This window comes from Lepisosteus oculatus, chromosome 6 (assembly GCF_040954835.1).
Source record: "Lepisosteus oculatus isolate fLepOcu1 chromosome 6, fLepOcu1.hap2, whole genome shotgun sequence".
In the NCBI taxonomy this organism is placed as follows: domain Eukaryota; kingdom Metazoa; phylum Chordata; class Actinopteri; order Semionotiformes; family Lepisosteidae; genus Lepisosteus; species Lepisosteus oculatus.
In genome coordinates, this window is record NC_090701.1 from 10,980,389 (window position 1) to 11,002,407 (window position 22,019).

Consider the following 22,019-nt stretch of genomic DNA (forward strand, 5'->3'; position numbering starts at 1 on the left):
CTCTTCCTGTCAGCTCCCAGAGCTCCCGGCGCACCGTATGTCTTCGATGATATGAGCAACCGATGTTTGCCACGAACTGCGTAGTTAAACCCGACATAATTTTGTGCACAAACCTCTCTAATACTGAGATAGACTTAATTGTTTATTGCACACGACGCACGCTTTCGAGTTCTGAATGTGTTGTTTTTTTCTGTTTTATTGTGTTTTTTTTTTGTTTTTGGATGAGGGGGATGCTCCTCACATTAAATTATTCAATCTACCTCTCCCCGACCCCCCCCCCCAGAAAAAAAAGAAAAAAGAAAAACATGAATGCACAAACCAGTCATGTCATTATGGAGGTTTATTCAAGAGAAGGAACAGAATCTCCAGACCATATTGATCTGCAGGGTATCGGTACCCTACTTAGCACAGTGGTCCCACTAGTCAAGACCTCTACTGTAGGTCGATCAGGACACACTGGAGGGATCATACAATATCTGCTGGCTGATCTAGAGACACTGAAAAAATCCTCCGGAAGGAGCTGATACTTGTGCCGCCTGGTTCTCCCTATTCGACGTGCGGCTGCCGCGACCCTCATCGGGACAAAAGTGGACTGAAAATCGGTGGATGGATCTGCAATAACCTAAACAAACCCATTAGCAAAACACCACGACGCAATTCCAAACACCACCCACAAATGCACTTCCGAGCTCTGTAAAGTGATTGTGGGTGACAGTCTGTGGTATTGATTCTGCTTATGTAACTAAAGTCCCATCAAGAGCAACAGAGCGTAGCATCTTAACTAAACTAAAAAATGGGACAAGTGATTCATAATGACACGCAACAAATTCTCGGTCTGCAGTTCAGGAGATGTTTTCCCATTTAATGCCTTTTTAAAAGCTTGGTAGCCCCAACAACCACGGATTCATTATGGAGCACATTGGACAAACATTTCCTCCTTTCAGTAGAATTTGTATAAAGGGACTTTTACGTGCCTGGCATCCCGCCCTGACCTCCCGGGACCGTCTCCAAGTGGCCATGACCCTTAGCAGGAATAAGCGGTTTTCTGAGAATAGATGGAAATCGGTTAAAATGTCACCTTAGAATGGAGGAAATCGAGTGTCATTTTTTATTAGCATTTTGCAACGAAAAAGCAGATATATGGAAGGTAGTTTATCTAATCCTTATCAGATCTGGAAAAAAAAATCCACCGAATAATGTCTGTACAATAAACGTTATCCTTTCAGTTTCATTGTTAAGTAAGCAATGAGGCACAGCAGGGTGTGTTTCAGCTTGTTTCAATACCTCGCAAGTAGGTGTATAGTCTGCTTGCTCAGCCCTTATTATAACGACACCTCTGAGGAAGAGAGTAATTTTTAGTAGATTAGTGCACATTCTGTACATACATTTTCAATGACATGCATTGGATGTTGTCCTTATTTCTGTAAAGGTTCCCTTGAACTTGACTGCTTGTGTTTTGGCTGCTATTATGTACAGTTCAGTAAAGAAGTAAGCTATTATGTGCAGTTTCACTAAAGAAGTGATTGCATATAATTTTGGACTTCATTTCCTACATGTTCTCTATATTTGTGGTTGCCTTTCTAGTTATTTTAAATTCATGCTTATTTATTTTTAACACTGGTACTTGTATATTGCAAATGCCTACTGATTGAGATTACAGGCAAGAAGCAACACGCTGTACAGTATGTGCAATACAGTGACTACTGTATGCCACAAGTGCATCCAAAACAAACTCCTGGGAAGATATCTTAAAAAAACATATGTACAGTTTGTACAGTGAAAATGGTTGTTATGTTGTGAAAAAAATAAAAGTACCCTGCTTGCCAGCACATCCCCTAAGCTCAAGAAAAAAAAAGACAAAGGAAATCTGATCTTAAAGTGGGAGGCACTGATGGTCTCAGGGTCTCAGGTCACAGGGGTGATACTGTATATATTTTTAAGTTTAGTACCAAATGTATTGAAGTAGATGAACCTGAAATAGTTCACATTTTCAAAAGCAACGGTACAGCAAATATTTCCTGTATGCTACCTACTGTAAATGCGTCACTCACATGGGATATGAAACGCTTCTACAGAAACAATTTTATTGATTGTCTTGGAAAAAAAAAACCCCAACCCAATTAGCCTGAACGCAAATGAGCTTAATGATCAAGGTTTTTGATTATGAGCTTCTCTTTCACGTTTAAGAGCTTTTCACCACACTAGCCTGTCTCATTTGGCTTTGGCTAAAAGGGCATTTAAGATACAAGAGTTGGCAGTAATGCAGATGATTCACACTGTAAGGAATGGAATGCTCATTAGCTGGTATAAGCAGAGCCTTGATCAGAACTGTATTTTAGCTTTCATGTCACATAGATTCTCCTTATCTGTCTATAGCTCAATTTATCTGAGCCTATAGTGCAAAATAAAGAAAACTAAGAAAGTGGTATTTAAATGGGCAACGGTTTCTATCATCCTTCCTTTCCAGTATATTAGGCCAACTTTTCATGGCTTCTAATTTGCCATTCTAAACAGTCTCTGCAGTGCCCATTTAATTACAGAACTGTTACTTGGAGGAAGATAAGAGGACAGATTGTTATGGAGGCTGCAGATTTCCAATACTGGTGTTATTTTCTATCAAGGGCCAATTCATTTTTTCCCAGAAGTCCCAGTTCAGCAGTAGCAAAAGGTAGTCTTTATTTGTTTCGAATTCTTAGTTTTTTTTCCCATTCTGTCAAATATCTGGCCTAATTTAAACACTTATTTTAGAGTACGTTGCTATACAGAGTAATTCTAAACCAGTTAATATGTGCAAACAACTGGATTGTGAAAACTGTGCGCCATTGAGTAATGACATTTGGGACACAAACACATCAACAATAGTCAACAGAACTCACTGGTACTGGTACTGCTGTGTATCAGCAGGTACGCTGGAAATTTAATACGGTACACTAGGAACATCTGAAACCCTCTGGACTCTCATTTTTCATGGCAAAGTGTTCCCCATAGTCTTAGTTGTAGCTTTACCAAATTGTATTGTTCAACAGTTCACGAGTTTCATGAAACAGTTGATTGCATAGACCGAATGGCTCAATAACCAGGGTTCCCAACTTGTGGTATGTGGACCACCTGTAATCTGACAGGGTTCCAAAGGTGAGCTGTGGGAAAATAATGATCATAATATTGTAAGGAGGGGTGGCCGGGGGGTTGGGGGGGGTGGTGACGTGTTGGTGCAGTGGTTGGCATGAGGTCTATTCCAGACCTGGGGTTCCTAGTTGCACAGAGTTTCACATGGTTTTCCTCTGGGTGCTCCCACCATCCAAAGACACAGTGGTAGGTAAATTGGTTTCTGGGAAAATTGGCCCTGGTGTGAGTGCGTGTTTATGTTTGTGTCTGTGTGCGCTCTGAGATATTCTGGTGCATCCTGCCTTGTGCCCATTACTTGCTGGGATAGGCTCCAGCTCCCCCTTGATCCTGTATTGGACAGTTTGAAACAGAAAATGGATGGGTGTATAATATTGCCAGAGTAATATAACCATGTGTACTTCATACATACAACATAATATCCAATGTTATGTTATTATTCATAATGTAGTTGGCTTGACAAACATCCTTGTGTTATAAATCATTCTCTGAATTTAGTGCTGTGGTGCTTTTGCATGACTTCAATGTGAACTTAATTAGTTGAGTTTGCAATGTGATGGTTAGGCTTAAATGGATTGGTGGCTTTTATCTGGTACAGGTAAGAACGAAGAGATTATTAAAATGATAAATGCAGAACAGCACAATGAAAGTAAGTGAATAGTGCAGAGAAAATACAGAAGTGAATACTTGAAACTCCAAAGGTTATTAAACAGTTTCATTAATAGAAACGGAACCGATTGTTCAAAGTGTGTCAAACTTAGCACAAATGCAGCCCATGAAATGCTTGGGCACCAAAGTGGAGTTGTTACACATGTAGGGGCAGTAGCTCCACTAGCAAGTTTTGGATATTGATTACACGTGTTTGGTGTCAATTTGATTAATTGATCATTCAATTTGATTCATTGATTGTGGTACACTGGAGAGACTTTGATTGTTTTAAGCACTAAATCACTTCATTAGTGAGAAGGTTGATTAGGCACAAGTGATGAGGTGATTTAATGCCAAGCCGAATGATCTGGTAATTGAGGCGTACAACAGAGCAGTCGATGTGGAAGTTCTGTAGGTTCGTTAGAAGTCTGTAATGGCTCTATTGAGTATTTATGGGATGAAAAAAATACTCCTTTGCACTATCACTTTTTGTCTGTAGAGTGTGTGGTTTTCAAGATCACAACATACTGCTCACATTCTCCACGATCGAGCACGGAAAAATGTGGTAAATGTGGTAAAATCATTAAAATCATTAAAATAACCTTGTCTACTTCACAATTACACTGCCCACAGAAACAATAGTGAATGTAAAATAGTGCGCTTTACTTATAGTGTGAAAGAACGTTATTCAAAACATAAAACAAAACAAAGCTCACCTGAGCACTAACCGAAATCTCTTTGAATCCCTCAGTATAATTAGAAAGTGGGTTAGCTACACTGTCTACTGGCATGAATCAGTTTCCACTCATTTTTGGTTTCTTTTGTTTTCTTGGTCTCTTTAGTTTAACCCCTTTTCACACTGATGCAGCACATTCAGCAAATTCTCTGTTTGGTGATGGCAGATGTGGAACTATGCAAGTTCCCACTTTACGATGCTTAAATTGTCACTAGACCAGTTTAATTTAACCAGCGGGGCAGATGACAGCAGTGTCATTCCTTGCAAACTTCTGGGGAATGTAATCCAGTTAATATTGCCCTTCTACAACATGTATGTACTGTATAAATACTGTATGTACAGCTTTATCCAACATGGAAAGTCATACATAAGAAAACTTAAAAGGAATCTGACCCTGTCTTGCCTACTATGTAAATGCTGTGATGTCCTTTATAATGTTAGAAGAGTTTTAGCATAGGAGCCCAACAAAGTTGTTTGTATATACTGTATATGTATCTGCAATATAATACAATAATAATGTTTCAAACTTCTCTGATTATAATATACATACAGGTAGGGAAAATGCACTAATTAATTATTAACTTATCAGTCACCAATGTTTTGAAATTCAAAAGCATCTGAGTGTGTATGGGTTGCATGCTAATCTTACATCTGAAGAAAGTTTCATAATGGGGCACCAGATAATTTTTTTACTCAATTGTAGACTTTAATGAACCATTCAGGATTTTTAGCTCTCAGAGCTACTATAAATATTAGTGTTTTGCAGAACTTGTCTTTACTTGAAAGTCCTGTTTGGCAGGGGCTGGGAAAGAGAGTGATAAAGATGTTTTGAGAATTGAAACAAAAACAGTTACACAGAAAACATGGATACTTTATTGGGTCACTAAACATCTGATAAAACATATCTTTTAAAAAAAGTGACACGTTTTAAAGTGGTTCAATAACAAGAAAGGTATATAAAAGCATAAATCTTTCCAGTGACATACAACAGATATCGACATGATGTTTCAGTGGATTTATAATTTTTTTTCTGTTCAGGAGTCTTTATAAAGGAGGTCTACTGGGATCTGTCGATTTCATAAAAGTTGAATGAGATTTTTTTAAACAAAATTAATTTACTGGTTAATGTCATGATACATTTTACTGTATTATGATACATTACTTCAATACTTAGCTGTTATGAATCATTGGAATTTTGTAGATGTAGTTTATCCTATGTTACTTTGGACAAATGTTTTCATAGGAGCAGTTTTGAGGTAAATAGCATTTCTGACCATTCTTTAAATGTAAGAACATTACAGGTTCTGCACAATTGTCCCATTTCTCAAACAAAGTGCAGTGTGATTTAGCAGACAGGACCTACTGTAATACTAACCCATTACTTTGATATAAACAACAATAATGAAAGTATGATATGATCAATTCTTTAAAAAAAATTGTCAGAAGGGCCTAAGATTAAAATATTTTAATTCTACATGTATCAAATCATCCATTGATTTTCTAACTGCTTTATCCAATATACTGTACAGCATCGAGGGAGAACCAAAGCCTACAAGTAAAATCAGTAGTTATAAAAATAAACTAAAACGTCATTTAATAACAAGTCTTGTGTAGACTGCAGATTACAATACCAATTTTAATATTAAGATGTTTCTTTTTTAATACAGCAAGAATAGGTTCTGCAACAGTAATTTTGGTAGCATCCCCATCTAGTGGTGAATCATGACAGTTGTCATTGAATATTGAAGAATTTAGCTTAAACTATTGCTGTATAAAAACAAATTAAACAACAGTGTTGAAAATAGGCAGTCAGTGTCAGTGGTGAAGCCAAATTTTAGAGCCTAGGAGTCCAAAATGCAATGCATATGGAGATAACAGGAGAAAGCTGTATTATTCTTGATCCCTACAGCCACAAATAGTCTGTGTGCACCAATGTGCTTGGGAGGTTTGTGTTGGCTAGTTATGAATTTACTGTTATATTCATTGTGGCAGGCAAGATTAAACGACTGAAAATTCTGCTGATTGTGTGATTCTGTGATCCTCAGCTCTGGAATATACTGTAAATGTCAATCTATAAAGCTGATGGGTTTCTTTAAGCCATTGTTATTATTTTTTTACTTTTGGAAGGGCCTTATATAAATGATTTAAGTAGAGCTGAGTTGGGTAAAATTAGCAAACCCATTCACAGTTTTACTTAAAAGTTAAATTTTTTACATGTAAAAATATGAAATATGTACATATGATTTATTTTTCCAAAAGGTCATGAGCTTGTGGTTCATTAAAAATATATATCTGGAGCGTTTAGAGCCAACAAAGAAAGACCAAATATTTTATATTATAGGATGGTCTGTCCAGAAAAAAGGCAACTATATTTTCTGATAATGTATTTGAAATTCAATTTATGAGAAGACATACAATTTCACCACATCTCTCACACACAATAAAAATGTAGACGACTACAGATGTAAATGAATTCCTTCTCAGATTTACAATGGTTATATCTGTTCAGGGTTGCGGGAAAGGTGTAATCCTTCACCCACCTCCAAACCTTCTGTATATATTTAATTGCTTCCAATTTTGTGACCTGAAAAAATACAGTACAGACTAAATATATTACTCATTCACATCCTGTGAGTGTGCCAAGTTCAATAAAACAATAACACATGTGAGGTAAGCAACATTTCAAATTAACTCCTGTCATAACCTGAGTTTTCCAGGAGATGAATAATGTAAAAAAATATACACCAGCCCTTTGCACCATTGAAATCTGCATACTTGTTCATACAGTATTTAGTTAGAAGCCTGCAAACCTTAGATGGCTCAGAAATCACCCATTTTGAATTATATGGATTTTTTTTACATTTAGCACTTTTAAAAATGGCATGTCTGAATGAATTATCTTTGTTTTGAGCCCATATCTTTGTTTTTTCCATACACAATAGTTGCTCTTATACAACAAACACTAATTTTGCTATTATAAATCTGTGTCTTGTTTTCATAGCAGGCACCTCATACTGTATAAAGCCCTGTTCAGTGCCTGTGCAAATAAAAGCGGAAATTATAAAATAAAAATACAACGACAGTATTTTCTCACGGTTGTCACCCCCTAAAAATTGCAATTCCAATAGCATTAGACAATCTGACTTACAAATTGTTTTATCATACGTGTCGACTGACACCCACTGCTGTTGACAAGATACAAGAAAAGCTTTTCTGAACAATGTGCTTTTTTTTTTGCAATCCTACACCCTTAGTGCCTGCCCATACTGTATCTTGAAACTAAACTTTTAACTTCACTGTGTGACTATAAACGCCGTGACTGTGCTGTATTTTGCAATTTAAACATTTCTTCTTAGTATTGCACTGTAACTATGCCTACAGACATCCAAGTACATAATGTTCAATGTACAGTATTAACTAAATCGCCACGGAAAAACTAAACGAACTAAACACATGGAGCAAATAAACACGTCACGGTCCAAGCACGTACTACTCTTTCACAACAATATGAAGCTGATTTATAGATGCTAGGTATTAAAATTTTAGAACTAAAAAGAAATAACGTGTTTGATTGTCTATGCAGCTACAGCATGATCCCAAGCAGGCCATACCCGTTGCCATAGGGACAGCTCTCCCTGTTTGTTTCGGATTAATATCCAGGAACGACTCCATGTTTTCCACCTTTGACTCGGGAAGTATTCATGCTGTCAGCATTACGGAGGAGTAACGGTACATGGGGGTAATCTGGCATTGCAGTGTCCTGTAGTACGGTTTCCTTAATTTAGAAGTCAAAATACATATTTTGTTATTTATTCATGTTACAGTAAAACAGGGATATTTGTCTAACCCAAGCAATGGCTGTGCATTTACCTCCTTGCGTTATTGACTGTGGAACTGGGTGAGCTAGCGATTGTATTTAATTTTTGTTTTTTAATGATCAGTTTACTTATTGCACATACTTAAAATTGAACAAACACCTCTACGGCACACGTACTACATAAACACGTTTTACACTGAGGTTTTCTTAATGAGTGTTGTCTAAAATGACGGTCACTGACATTTCTTTTGGTTATTATAGTGTCATTACACGGGTGCACGTCGTTTAATGACAGGTGCGGATTGCTGTCATTAAACGATTTATTATATTTAATAATTTTTTACTTGTGTAAAAACTAGGTTTTGTCATAATGAAATTGTTGTCAAGCTTGTTTTCAAATACACTATCTTAAATTAACAGTGGGGACCTGTAGAATAGAAATGACACTCGTTTATGGTAGATAGTAATCGATTATGCATATAGTGTACAGTAGTGTGTTAGCTTTTTACAAACCATGGATACTCCGTTATACAGAAGGTCTGTGGATTACAAGGCTAACAGGTTAAAGTTAAACTTGACATTTATCACATTGTAGGGAAAGACAAGAATAAATGCTATTTTTGGACGCATATATCATAATATGATAATCTTGCCTGTGGTTTGAATTACATTATCAACTTGTTCTATATACCAAGTAAAATATGAAAATAAATAATAGCTATTATTGTATGGTAGCTATGATACTGAGGGTAAAATAATTCACATACAAATGTTAACACTTTTGTACTGCAGTTGTAAATTTAAACAACAATTAAATTGGTATACAATGGTAGAAAAATAATATATCTAAAGCAAAGTAATCACCAAATATTGCTAAATGAATTCTGAATATGAAATATCTCTGAAATACTTAAGTAGTACTTTTGTATATAATCTTGGGCTCAGCTTTTCTCACAATAATAGTGGTCATATTTTGTTTGTTCAGGTTTAACTAAAGTGGCACAAATAAATGAAATTCAAAATAAAAGGTTTAGTGTTTTTAATACCGTATGCACATCTGTTGATAGGCCTATATACTGTACTGTATGGCCCCCTTTCTTTGCAAAATTAAGATATTTTACAGTCTGTGCGTGGCTCAGATTCTGTAATAGTGATTGGTACTTTTTTTTTGTAACATAAAATGTTCTAAAAGTTCAACACAGCATTTAGCTGAGAACTGATTTTACCCTTTTCATTTATGATTTCGTGGAGGGATGGGTAATATTTACCATACAAAATGAAAAAGTGGAAACATGAAATTCAGGTTTCTAATCTGCTTCCCTGTTGATGAAATGTCTCTAAAATGGGTGTGTCATTTGTCATGGACTGGGCCATATCATTAGTTTGCTGTGACTGAGATTCCTTAAAGTCACAACTTTAAGCGGAACACAATTCACCAGGTATTGCAGAGATTGGTAGGTTTGGGACAGCTGGGTTATTGTAGCATATTAGTGACCACAGTGACGATCTGGGTGCCTTTGAGTTTACAGTGGTTTTAGCCTCATCTTTCCTCCATTCTATGCAAATGGTGTTGTAGGAACTTCAGAGCCTCAGAACTCCAACGGTGCATCCCTGAGAGGAAAACACGGTCACTACTCAATCTTAATGTGTTGATTAGTAGGCTGTAATCAACTGTGAAAGCTGACTACTGTAGATGTAGCAGTTTGGGATTCTAGACAGTGGCAAGGGGACTTATCAAACATGTACTGTACAGTATGTTAACCTCTATGTCCTTTGATGTATTATCCTTTTCAAACCTCATGTCTGTAACAAAAGAAATATTTTATGTAGCTGGTTATGTCATATTTTTAAAAGACTGTATCTGTGTATATCTTTGGTTGCAATGAATAATCGGTCAAGATTTTTGGATACTGCATAAACTTTCAGATGGGTGCATTATTTTCCTAACGTTGTTAGTGTATCGTAAGGGAATTAGAATGTTAAATTTGCACTACAGTATCTTGTTAGTGCATTGGTAGGCCTCCGTATTTAAATGTAAAAAGACCTGAAAACTTGTAATTATCATGACATATATTGATGAGGAATGGAGAAGTTTCAATTTTGATGTTCTTTAGTACATTTCATCGTATTGATCAAGGCTGCTTACAAATTTGAGTTTAGTCATGCAAGTGATGTTCATTTTGTCTCTAAGAACTACAACATTTTCTTTCCATTAAAGTATATGATATTGGTTTTTGTATTTCTCACATTTAGGCTTACAACACAGACAATGCAATGAACAGATGAACAGGTGCTTGTGAAATACAAATTGCTTTCTGTTGGCACCACTTTAAATCACTGAATTTGACAAACAGGCATTTGCAATAATAATGCAGAATTATATATTTGGGTCTCACTCAATGCAGGCCTATATTTTGTGTTTTTCAAAGGGGTTTTAAACAAAAATAAAACTAACACTAAGTCTGCTCTGTACCTACAGATACACAAAGATTGGCTATGCTGGGAATACTGAACCACAGTTCATCATACCTTCATGTGAGTATTAATTAAGCAGTTAAGGCCATGAAAATATAGCCAGCTTTTATAGTACTGAGTACTGAGATTCAAAGGAAACAACTGCAACAGATTCTCAAAGTTATTATTAGGAAAATAACCTTCTGCTTTGTAGCATTTTCTGAAAACACACACATATGGAGTGTTACATTTCTTTTGATGCTCAGTACACAGTGATACACTTTCTTACATTAGGTCAAAAACTATGATGTAGAAAAAGCAGTTGAATAATACTCCAAGAAATAACTAGGTGGTGCACAAAAATCGAATGTACATTATTTAAAAAACACAAATAGGTGCATTATGAAAAAAGTCATAATTTCTTTTCGAATACGCCTCTATTAAGGATAGTAAGAGTTACCGTATTCTTTGTGTTTCATGTTGACAAAGTAAAGATGTAGTAAGCTGCAAAGAACCTGTGATTAGATTTATAAAAAGCAGAGGTTATTCTTGCTGCAAGGGCTACACATGACATTTTCATGCAAAATGCAATGAAATCCATTGTATGTGTAACCTTCCCTTTAAAGCTCATTTTTCTGCATATGTGGAGGATACATTGTGTAGCACATACAGCTGAATCTGAAAACAGAAGAGACAAATGTGCTGTTTATCATCATCTGTTGAATCTTGTCATGACCTTTAAGCATTAAAAATACTCACATTAAAAATATATATTTCTCTTTAGCATGCACCAAAACGAATGGCTCAGTCACACACTGTTAAAGTTATATATCTCAACTTTCTTGTCTAAACTGAATCCCCCGTATTGAGTTACTCATACAGTAGGTCTTTATTTTTCCTGTGGGATGACAGTAGGCAGTAAATGAACTGTGTGACTCATACAAATTCTTATTTAAATTGCCAAGGCAGTGTCATTTTGACAAGAAATGAAATTAAATAAATGTCTTCAGCTGACCTATGATCCACAAAGAGAAACAAGAGCTGAATGTTTCAGTACTTTTGAGAAAAACTGAAACACTAACATGTTTAACAGAAAGTTTTTTCCTGTTTAAGTAAATATTCTTGGGTGGCATGGTAGTTTGCATTGCTGCCTTGCAGTGCTGGGGCCCTGGGTTCAAATCCTAGGGTGCTATTTGCATGGAGTTTGTATGTTCTCCCCATGTGTGCATGGGTTTTCTTAAGCTGCTCGGATTCCTCTCACAGTCCCAAGACATATTGATAGCTAAATTGACTATTAGGAAAATTGCCCCTGGTGTGTGTGAACCCACCACCCAATATTGGATAAAGGGGTGAGAAAATTGATAGATTAATGGGTATGGATGTACTTCTGATCAAATGCAGCTATTTTTCATGCAGTCTACAAATTATGAAAGGCTATGATTTTAGGATTTTAAGATTTTGAGCATCAGAAAACAGGGCATTGTGTACTTCACTGAGACCAAGTCACACACCACTAGAGAGCTGCTGAAGGAAGAGTTGATGTTGAGCCCTGTTACTGTAGAGCCTGCATTTAATGTTTTCACAGTCTTTTCACCGGCAATTTCCACAGAGGTGCCTATGCTTGGGGATAGCTTGAAACATTATGGAAGAACAATGGGTTGGAAATTGGCCTAATTACTGTATATTAAATTTGATTTTTTTTCCTTTGGAGGTATTGCTATAAGAGAATCTGCAAAAGTGGGTGACCAGGCACAGAGGAGGCTGATGCGTGGAGTGGATGATTTAGATTTCTTCATTGGAGATGAAGCTATTGATAAGCCAACCTATGCAACAAAGGTGAAGCATTTCTGCTCCACAGGGGAGGGAAGGGTTCTGTTGTTATCTGTTCATCATCTTATTATTGTCAGAGATTGCCTGCTTCAGTTCAAAATTACTAACCTTCATTTCTTCAGTGTCAGATAATAATGAGGTTCTCACAAGGTCACATTATTAGTTGTAGTCTCAGGTAAATTAATTTTTTATAGAGTGTTGGATAACATTTGCTGCTTTTTAAAAATCTCTACCGAATACAGAACAGCATATTCTATATGATTTTGAAGCTGTCATTAATTTCTTGCTTTTTTTTAGTGGCCAATTCGACATGGTATAATTGAAGACTGGGATTTGATGGAGAGATTTATGGAACAAGTAATATTTAAATATCTACGAGCAGAGCCTGAAGACCATTATTTTCTTATGGTGAGAAATGCAAAGACAATGTGACAAAAATATATAAATACTGTATATAAATACAAACATTCAGACTTTGTTATCTACTATACATCTATTAATATGCTATTCTATGACTTTTTTTACAGTATCATCATTTGAATGCTTTAAATATACTCTGCAACGTGTATATACAGTGCAGATTTTAAATAACTATTTTTTGTTGTTGTTTGTAGACAGAACCTCCACTGAATACTCCTGAGAACAGAGAATACTTAGCAGAAATCATGTTTGAATCATTTAATGTTCCTGGTCTCTATATTGCTGTGCAGGTACACAGATGTATCATTTAATACAATTTTTAGCTCCCATGGGTATTGTTGGTATAAGTGACATTCTTTACTTTTTCTTGTAGGCAGTTTTGGCTCTGGCAGCTTCTTGGACTTCCAGGCAGGTTGGAGAACGTACGCTGACTGGTATTGTCATAGACAGTGGCGATGGAGTGACTCATGTGATTCCAGTGGTAAGAGGCATGTTCCTCATTTTAGATGTGGTTTAAACTGAAATATATTTAAACTATCATGCTCATGGAATGTAAAATACAAATCTAAAGTAGATGTTATAAAACAGCACATCTTAGTATAGATTTTTTCACAGCAATCTTGTAATGTAATACTGTTAATGTTATTTATTCCTTTAAAAACAGTTATTGTTTGGTATTCTGAAGCTTTCTAAATAAAAAAAATTATGTCCTTATCAGAGACACTGCAATGCAGAAGGAAAAGCCTTCTTTGTTGGCTGTTTTTGTATATTCACCAGAAATCAGACCCGTGGATTTACTGGCATATTGCAAAACTAAAATTCTCAGTACCACTGGCTTTAAGAAGACGCCACGGTCTTTGAGTAGAAGAAACGTCTTTTAAGGGGAAGTATGATAAGCACCCCCCAAATCTAGCCTGTTTAAAATGTCCATTCATCCACATGGATGAATATACACCCGCACCTCTTTTTATAATGTAGAGAGTGAAGAGGAAGGCGTCATGCGACTCGGTTCATATCGAATGTACGCATCACCCTCCAGTTATAAGGGCGAGGGCCAGCCCAGAGTCTGCGGAGTGGCGTGAGAGACGTGTGTGATACAGTTCACCGCGTCTCGCCTCTCTTCCTGCGCTGTTCGCCATTGTAACGGATCCGCCCCAGCGCATAACGGGGGTTTTGGACGCCCGGGCTGGGGAACGTGTTCTTTAGCTCGGCCGGCAATACCCCTGTTCGAGCTCATGCGGTGAGGGAGGACGTGGGGCGGGAGCGGCGAGGGCACAAGCCCGAGAACACAGTATTGTGTGCGCTCTTACTTTTCGTCTAAGATCTGTTGACATTATCATGGGCCTAAGGGTGTCAAGTAAAGGAAAGCTGTGAGTGTAGTTGCACAAAAAAGGCAGGTGAATTGGTTACCACAGTTTGAATGTTACTTAATATTGCTTCTTTTGTCCTTTTTTGGAGAAATAAGGAAACTTAGGGGTGACATCTTTGGATTTGAACGGATGTTTCCCCCCAGTTTCTTTACGAATCTTCTAACGAATTTTCGCTATATGTAAGGGTTTCTGGGAACGAATTACGTTCGTAAAACGAGGTACGGGTGGGCAGTATTTAACCGTTTCTGGATGAGCAGTGAAAATTAGAGCAATGCTGCTTACAATGTAATGAGAGCTGTCAGAGTGCTGTGCTCTGTATTTTCTCTTTTTCCACAGGCAGAAGGATACGTCATTGGAAGCTGCATCAAACACATCCCCATTGCAGGCAGAGACATCACGTATTTTATACAGCAGCTCCTGAGAGAAAGAGAGATAGGAATCCCTCCTGAGCAGTCTCTGGAAACGGCAAAGGCAGTCAAGGTAAGTTACGGACTGCTCATGCGAGAACAAGAGATTTATTCCTGCAGTGAGCCGAAACCTTAAATTAAATTCTGCCAATTAATTTTTTTTCAATTTTCAGTCTCTGTTAATCACAGCGTACCTAGATGAGGAAAAGGGACAGCTCTTTTGTACCTTCGCTTTAAGAAAAAAATGTCTGCTGGTTTACAAATTGAGAAGTGGCACACATATATAGAAACTATTGTTTCTCTTACAGATAAGATGCCTGTTCACATCAGTGTTTAACGTAGGTTGTTTCTTTTGCAAAATCTGATCTTGAAAACCATGACCGTGTAATGAGCCCTAGCCTCCAATCAGATTAAAACATTGCTACACATGCCGAACATAAAATAAAAATCCATGTAACTGTGCACTATATGACTCTTTCTCAGGAAAACTCATTCCTGTTCCTGTAACTTTTACGTGGGACAGGGGAATATAAAACTGGAGGGAATTTGTAATTGAGATTTTAGTATAGAGCAATATTTTGCTCTGTCCTAAACTGTTGCACACTAGCTAATCCATTTTAAATCTTGTGCACAGATAGTATTGCTCTATAATGTATTGCCTTGTGGTGAACCACCCGCTCAAACCCAAGAACTGACTGGTACAGCTTAGTTTGGGGGAGAAGAACCCAAGTTTGACATGTCACAAATGTTTTAACTTGGTCAGAGCAACTCAAAATAAACTATACATGGTAAGATCCAGCTACATATACTGTACAATATGTATATTATACAGCTGGATGAGATCCTTGGATCAGTTAACTACTAACTATAAAGCAACCTAGATGGGCCAAATGCTCTCATTTGTAATCGTTCTTATGTTCTTGAGCGCAGCTAATAGGTTCAAAGTGCCGATTTGAATTATTTATGATTTCTTGTTTACTCTCTCTACCCTTAGGTTTGTTCATGTGGTATCGAGTGTTTGCCTAATATCTCATACATAATTAAGTTCCAATCAATATATAATTAAACAATACTATAAGGGAACAAGTAATAGGTTTATTCCATGCTGAAAACAGAAGAAAGAAAACACAACATTTCGGCCATGGAACCTTCTTCAGGTGTGAAAACCTTGTGTTTTCTTTCTTCTGTTTTCAGCAGGGAATAAACCTATTACTTGTTCCTTTGAAGCCTACGCATGCTGACGCAGCTACCCACCTGAACTACTTCAATACTATAATGTATGTGTGCAGTATTAACAAATCTATTCATTTATTAGGAAAGGTACTGTTACATCTGTCCAGATATTGTCAAGGAATTTACAAAATATGACACAGATCCTGGAAAATGGATAAAGAAGTACAAGGGCATTAATGTCATAAGCAAAAGAGAATTCCTGATAGATGTTGGATATGAAAGATTCCTGGGCCCAGAAATCTTCTTTCATCCAGAGGTAAGATGTCTTCTCACACAAATTCGTTTTTAGAAATGAACCATTTGGAATTGATGGCTTTCTAGCGACTTGGTTAAGTGAAAAAGTTTACTTTCAAATATAATGTGACCTATTTCATAATGTTGTATCTTATTTCAGCACACATTTGAGGTAGCACTACAGTGGCAGTAAAAACTGATGGAATGCAAAAACAGATAGATTAATCTGTGTTCTGTTGGTTGTGATATTTTATAAATACAGTGCCTTCATACCTTAAATACAGAGGATAAACTAAGTTGTGCTGATAACAGATTTTTTTTGTAGTTTGCCAACCCTGATTTTATGCAGCCCATTTCAGATGTAGTTGATGAGGTAATACAGAATTGCCCAATAGATGTCAGACGGCCACTGTACAAGGTAAGGTTTCAAAATGGCACGAGCCTGGGAGACATCACTCTGTCTGATTATCCTCTCCCTGTACGAAAGAGCACAGTCATACTTCTTTCTTCTGCTTTTTCCTCCTGCTTAAAACGTTCTTGACACAGTGTCCATACGAAATCCTCGCTCAGTAGCAACACAGATCCTTTTTTGTATCAAGTGCCTGACTGCAGCAATTACGTCAGTCTGCACCTAACATCTACACCTTGGAAATTGCTCACAGTTTAGGATGAGTCCAGTTGCCAGTGTAGCTGATTAAATCGAGCTTGTACAGACTATCATTGTTCAGTGGTTATTATGCATAGAAGAATAGTTGTGCATAGTTATGGATACAGGAATTCAAGCTCAGAAGTAATAAAGACATATGATTAGAGTTGTAAATACACTTAATAAGAAGAATACTTTCACTGGATGATACAGTGCTAGATTGGTCTGTCTTGATGTTGATTCATGCCCTGACTATATATGGTAATGTGAGAGTCCTTCAGTCCTACGTGTCTTGGAAGTGCGTATGTGACTACTATTCTCCTTGGTCAGGGGAAGAGATAGAATCATAAAGAAAAATGTTAAAGATTTAAGGTTCTTTTGCAATCAACTTTCAAAGCTACTTCAAAATAGTATTCAATATGGTGCATATAGTAAAAGTGTTTAATCATATAGGCCTATTAATTGCCACAAAGGCTAAAATGCCCGGGCAGATTTGCAGCGTTTACGTACACTGCCAAATTGCAAACCTGTAATTAAGAAATGTAAATGTTTCAAGGTTTCAATGATTTAAGGGAGTATTTTAACAATATATCTATAGCATGTACAGTAAACTAGATGGCAGTGTTTACCTTATAAACGCCAAACATTTCCTTTACAGTGCTCAATATATTAGTCTTGCAGTTAGAAAGCAGTTCAGGCAAATGTTGTTTTATTGTTATTTTAATATGGCACATTTGCAGCAGATCAGTGGTTCAGACCTTTAATAGTGTGCTTCAGACCTTTTGTACTGAAAGCCAGTTTTTTTACTTGTTTGTTTTCCTTACAATTCTTTAATTTTATCCTAAAAGGTAAGACTGTAACTGAATAGTACTCAAAATCACTCCTAAATTAAGGATACAAAACTACCGATAGCAAATCGTAATGAAATTCACAGTAAATACAGTTGTTATGCAATCTGAAGTGTGTTTTTCTGAGCTGACCTATGACTAAAAGAGCTTCTTGGTGTGGGATAAATGTGCTGAAATGTAAATCTAATTTTCTGTATATCATGTGAGGAATGGGATAGCATATCCATCATTTAATCTGCCTGTCTAGCACTGGGAGTGAAAGGGCCTGAGGGTGGGAGAACTCAAGATGGTGTGGCTTTCAGAATGAGATATTGTATCTTGCACTGATACACAATAGCATGATTCTGTAAACGGCTGGATAAATTTCCCCTGACACCATTAACAATGGATTGACCCCTGCAACGAGGGATGAAGCCAGAACTGCTGTGTAAGTCTTTGTTATCAGTGCCCATCAATGTGTGAGCCTGCTAGAGGATGTTTTCTCATTTTCCAAATTGCCTCTTCCCCATGAGAACCAGCTAAATGCCCTTATTTTGGTGTCAGAAAATGCTCAGTTTTTATGAATTAACTGAAAAGTCCTCCTGCTGTTGAGCTTACTGCTCATTTATTTATTCACAATAAAACTGTTAGTGCTGTAATTTGTGCATGTATAGAGCTGTAGAGATTCTGATAAAAAAAATCCTTTTCTGACTGCAGATCTAAAAGTTAATGTCTGAAATCTCAGTGTTGATGTTTCAGTAAAATGTCCTTGTTGTATTTTTGATATGTTGCAGAATGTTGTCCTTTCTGGTGGATCTACGATGTTTAGGGACTTTGGACGACGTTTGCAGAGGGATCTGAAGAGAGTGGTTGATGCCAGGTTAAGACTTAGTGAAGAGCTAAGTGGCGGGAGGATAAAGGTATGATTGAGTGGGCAAACAGTAAACAATAATGCAGATTCACCATTTAATCATACTGGAATTGCTTTCACATACCATCAGAAAAATTCTGTTGCAATGGTTAGAACTTTGTAAAGTCGTTAGTACTGTATGTATAATCGTGTGCTCTTTTCAAAGCAACACCTATGGTTTGACTTTGTAGGGCATAAGTGAGTCGTTGCTGTCCACTTCACTGTTTACTTTTTGTAACATAAGACTTTTGGGCCACATATACTCATTTTTCTTTTAGATTTTCTGTATAACATTTAGCTTAAAAATTGTCATTAATATTAAAGCATAGAGTCAGCAGCCATATCCCCCTGTAGCTCTCAACCGGCTACCCACTGAAGCTAAGCAGGGTTGAGCCTGGTCAGTACCTGGATGGGAGACCTCCTGGGAAGCTATGGTTACTGCTGGAAGTTGTGTTGTGACCAGTGGGGGGTGCCCACCCTGTGGTCTGTGTGGGTCCTAATGCCCCGGTATAGTGGCAGGGACACTATACTGAAGTGGGCGCCGTCTTTCGGATGAGATGTTAAAACGATGTCCGGACTCTCATTGGTTGTTAAAGATCCCCGGGCATTTCTTGATTAGAGTAGGGAGTTACCCCAGTGTCCGGGCCAAATTGCCCCCCACGGCCTTTACCGTGGCCTCCAAATGGTCCCCATGTGTGATTGGCTTGCACTGGCCCTGCGATGGACTGGCGCCCTGTCCATGGTGAACCCTGCCTTGCGCTCGTTGGTTGCCGTTTAGGCTCCGGCTTCCTGCGACACCGTGTGGTATAAAGCGCTTTAGCACATGACATGACATGACAGTATAGATTAGACACCGTTGATTAATGTTTTATTTCTGTTGTATTATTGTAGCCCAAACCCATTGAAGTTCAGGTAATAACACATCACATGCAACGCTATGCAGTTTGGTTTGGAGGTTCCATGCTTGCTTCAACGGTAAGTAAAAGCATCACTAAAAGGGAAATGATTGGGTTTTTTACTGAATAAAACTATATTCAGTTTTTGCATACTGAGAGCCAAGTGCTCCAGTTTTCAGCTGCAGTAGTTTTTTTTTTAACACAAATATGTCCTTTACAGTGAAACTAGCTTACTGTAGGTTTTTAAAGACCTATTTCTGATATCTGACAGTAAAACCCCTCAATAGAAACAATAAATATTCATGCACTGTAGGTGTTCTAAAATTCTCCTGAATTGGCTTAGTTTTGCCACGCAGTGTCCTGTATACAGTAGCTCCTCTTGCCTCAGAAATACTTCGAAGAGCAGTCTGTTTCTTTAAATGCCTTTTAAATAGTTTCTTGGGAAGTGAATGTGCACCTAAGAGTAAAGGATTTAAAACAAAAGAACAGCCTAACAGTGCCGGAAATTTAAAAGTTACAGTTATTTCATCTATTTTTCATTTTCACTGGTCTGAAAATGGGTCTTTCTCATTACTAAAGGAAATTTATCAGTACATTCCACAGCAGTACTACAATATTGTACACCCAATACACAATACACCCAATTTTGAATTCAGAATCTTCTCCTGCTTCTTTATATTTCTGCAGCCTGAATTCTTCCACGTGTGCCACACTAAGAAGGACTATGAAGAGTATGGGCCCAGTATCTGTCGCCACAACCCTGTCTTTGGAGTCATGTCATAATGTTGTGCTTTTGTCAATGAACACTTTGGCAGTAAAAGGTGAACATTGTGACTTGTAATGCTGGTACCAGGGATGGGAAGAAAACCTGCTGTCAGAAAGACTAGAGGCACTTCAAGTGAAGCCATACAATGATGACTGTTTTCTAGCATTGATTTTATGTCCCTCATAATGCTCCTGTTCTGCAGAGCAGACTTAGGTTGTGCAAAGGCTAAGTTCTATATCTAATTATTTGGGCTGTGGAAGAGGGCACTCAAAGATAATTTTTTAAGCAGCCCTAAAAAAATGCAAAATGCAAGGCTTTCAAAATGTATATAGAATATATATATATAGACTATAATTGCTAAGTATTGCAAACTTAGTTTATATTTCAAATTATTTTGTATTAAAAAGTACGAGAAAGATAGTCGGAACCTAAAGGTACTTAATGTATGATATGCTGTAATGACTTGAAATCAAGGTGTCTAGTTTAAGTACAGTAACAGTGCAGTTGTAAGGCATGTGAATAGTTTTAATAGGTTGTATGTTATTAAATTATTTTTCTCATCCATGTATGCAGAAATTCAAGGTGGTTTTAACTTAAAATTATGTAATTAATATATATTATCTATCTCCTATAACATTTATTTATTATTATCACAGTTAATTTACCTATACTATAGAAGAAAGTAAGTTATTACTTGAGGGTTTTTTTTTGCTGATAGCTAAAAGGCTGCATCAAAACAATCTTAATAAAGACACTTCACACCTTTTACAGTTGATATACAGCAGTCTTATTGTTTTCTTACTTTAAAGCATTTAATTGTTTTTTTTAAACAATTATTTTCCAATTCTACATAATCTTGTAAATTCCTGGACAGTAAAACACTTTAGCACTGGTGCAGTAATTGCTTTTGTGGTGTTCTGGCATTTTTACATACTAAAAACAATGTGAAAAGGGTAAGCGTTACTTCAGTTTTGAATAAAACAGCAACAAATCATTAAATAATTATTATGACCGACTTTAGCTTTTCCATAACATAATCAAAGTCTCATTCTCACATTACTAAATGTATAAATCAGATATTTATTTTTGGGCATCACTATTATGGTTCAGAAATGATATGATGTCACAACATTGGATACTCAGACTTGCACCCATCAATTCTAATAGATATAACCCCTGTATATTGTAGAGAGTGCATAATGGTTGAGCATTACTGTAATAGTCATTATAGGGGACATTTATGTTATTGTGGATATAAGATGTTCTTATCAAGTGGTTTAGCACTTAAAGGTGCCCTTGAAGTCCAACTGCCTGAGTTCAGTGTCCAGGCAGCTACAATGATTCTGATAACATGCAATATTTATTGAATATTATCCAGAGCTGCAAGTATTTTTGCTCCCCTCTCCATTTATATGGTACAAAATATGGGTTGCCATTATTATAACATTCTAATTAAAAGAAATGAATTCGGCCCATCTAGCCCATTTGGTAGTTAATTGATCCAAGGATCTCATCCAGGTGTTTCTTAAAAGAAGTCAGGGTTTTGGCTCTGACAACATGGCCCCAATTGGAGTATTCACTCCTCATGTCTCCTCTGTTTTCTATTTATTAGCCAATCGAGATTTAAAGGTAATGCAAATGTAATATAAAAGGAAATGTTCTTGTATAATTGCAAGATTTCTTGTTATAAAACATAGATTTA

General features: G+C 36.9%; 1 protein-coding gene across 3 annotated transcripts; it reads left to right on the forward strand.

Annotated features, from left to right (window-relative positions):
- The first annotated feature begins 8,178 nt into the window (after positions 1 to 8,178).
- actr3b (actin related protein 3B) lies at positions 8,179 to 21,092 on the forward strand. 3 transcript variants are annotated; one of them, XM_015354605.2, is made up of 12 exons: positions 8,179 to 8,236; positions 10,804 to 10,859; positions 12,490 to 12,614; positions 12,906 to 13,016; positions 13,223 to 13,318; positions 13,402 to 13,509; positions 14,735 to 14,878; positions 16,121 to 16,294; positions 16,598 to 16,690; positions 18,540 to 18,665; positions 19,547 to 19,630; positions 20,239 to 21,092. In XM_015354605.2, exons 3-12 carry the CDS (start codon positions 12,543 to 12,545, stop codon positions 20,332 to 20,334), a joined length of 1,104 nt encoding a protein of 367 aa, XP_015210091.1. In that variant the 5' UTR covers positions 8,179 to 8,236; positions 10,804 to 10,859; positions 12,490 to 12,542; the 3' UTR covers positions 20,335 to 21,092. The 3 variants fall into 3 exon arrangements, with proteins under 3 accessions (XP_015210091.1, XP_006634504.1, XP_069047080.1); XM_006634441.3 differs by having other exon boundaries at positions 8,201 to 8,405; XM_069190979.1 differs by lacking the exon at positions 13,223 to 13,318 and having other exon boundaries at positions 8,201 to 8,405.
- Positions 21,093 to 22,019: the final 927 nt, after the last annotated feature.

What these genes read in the sequence shown, in the direction of transcription:
- actr3b (XM_006634441.3), top strand. Translation starts at nt 8,362, where the DNA reads ATGGCTGTGCATTTACCTCCTTGCGTTATTGACTGTGGAACTGG. An exon ending in ACAGTTCATCATACCTTCAT is followed by an intron (nt 10,860 to 12,489) that starts GTGAGTATTAAT and finishes TTTCCTTTGGAG; the next exon opens with GTATTGCTATAAGAGAATCT. An exon ending in GTTCCATGCTTGCTTCAACG is followed by an intron (nt 19,631 to 20,238) that starts GTAAGTAAAAGC and finishes ATATTTCTGCAG; the next exon opens with CCTGAATTCTTCCACGTGTG.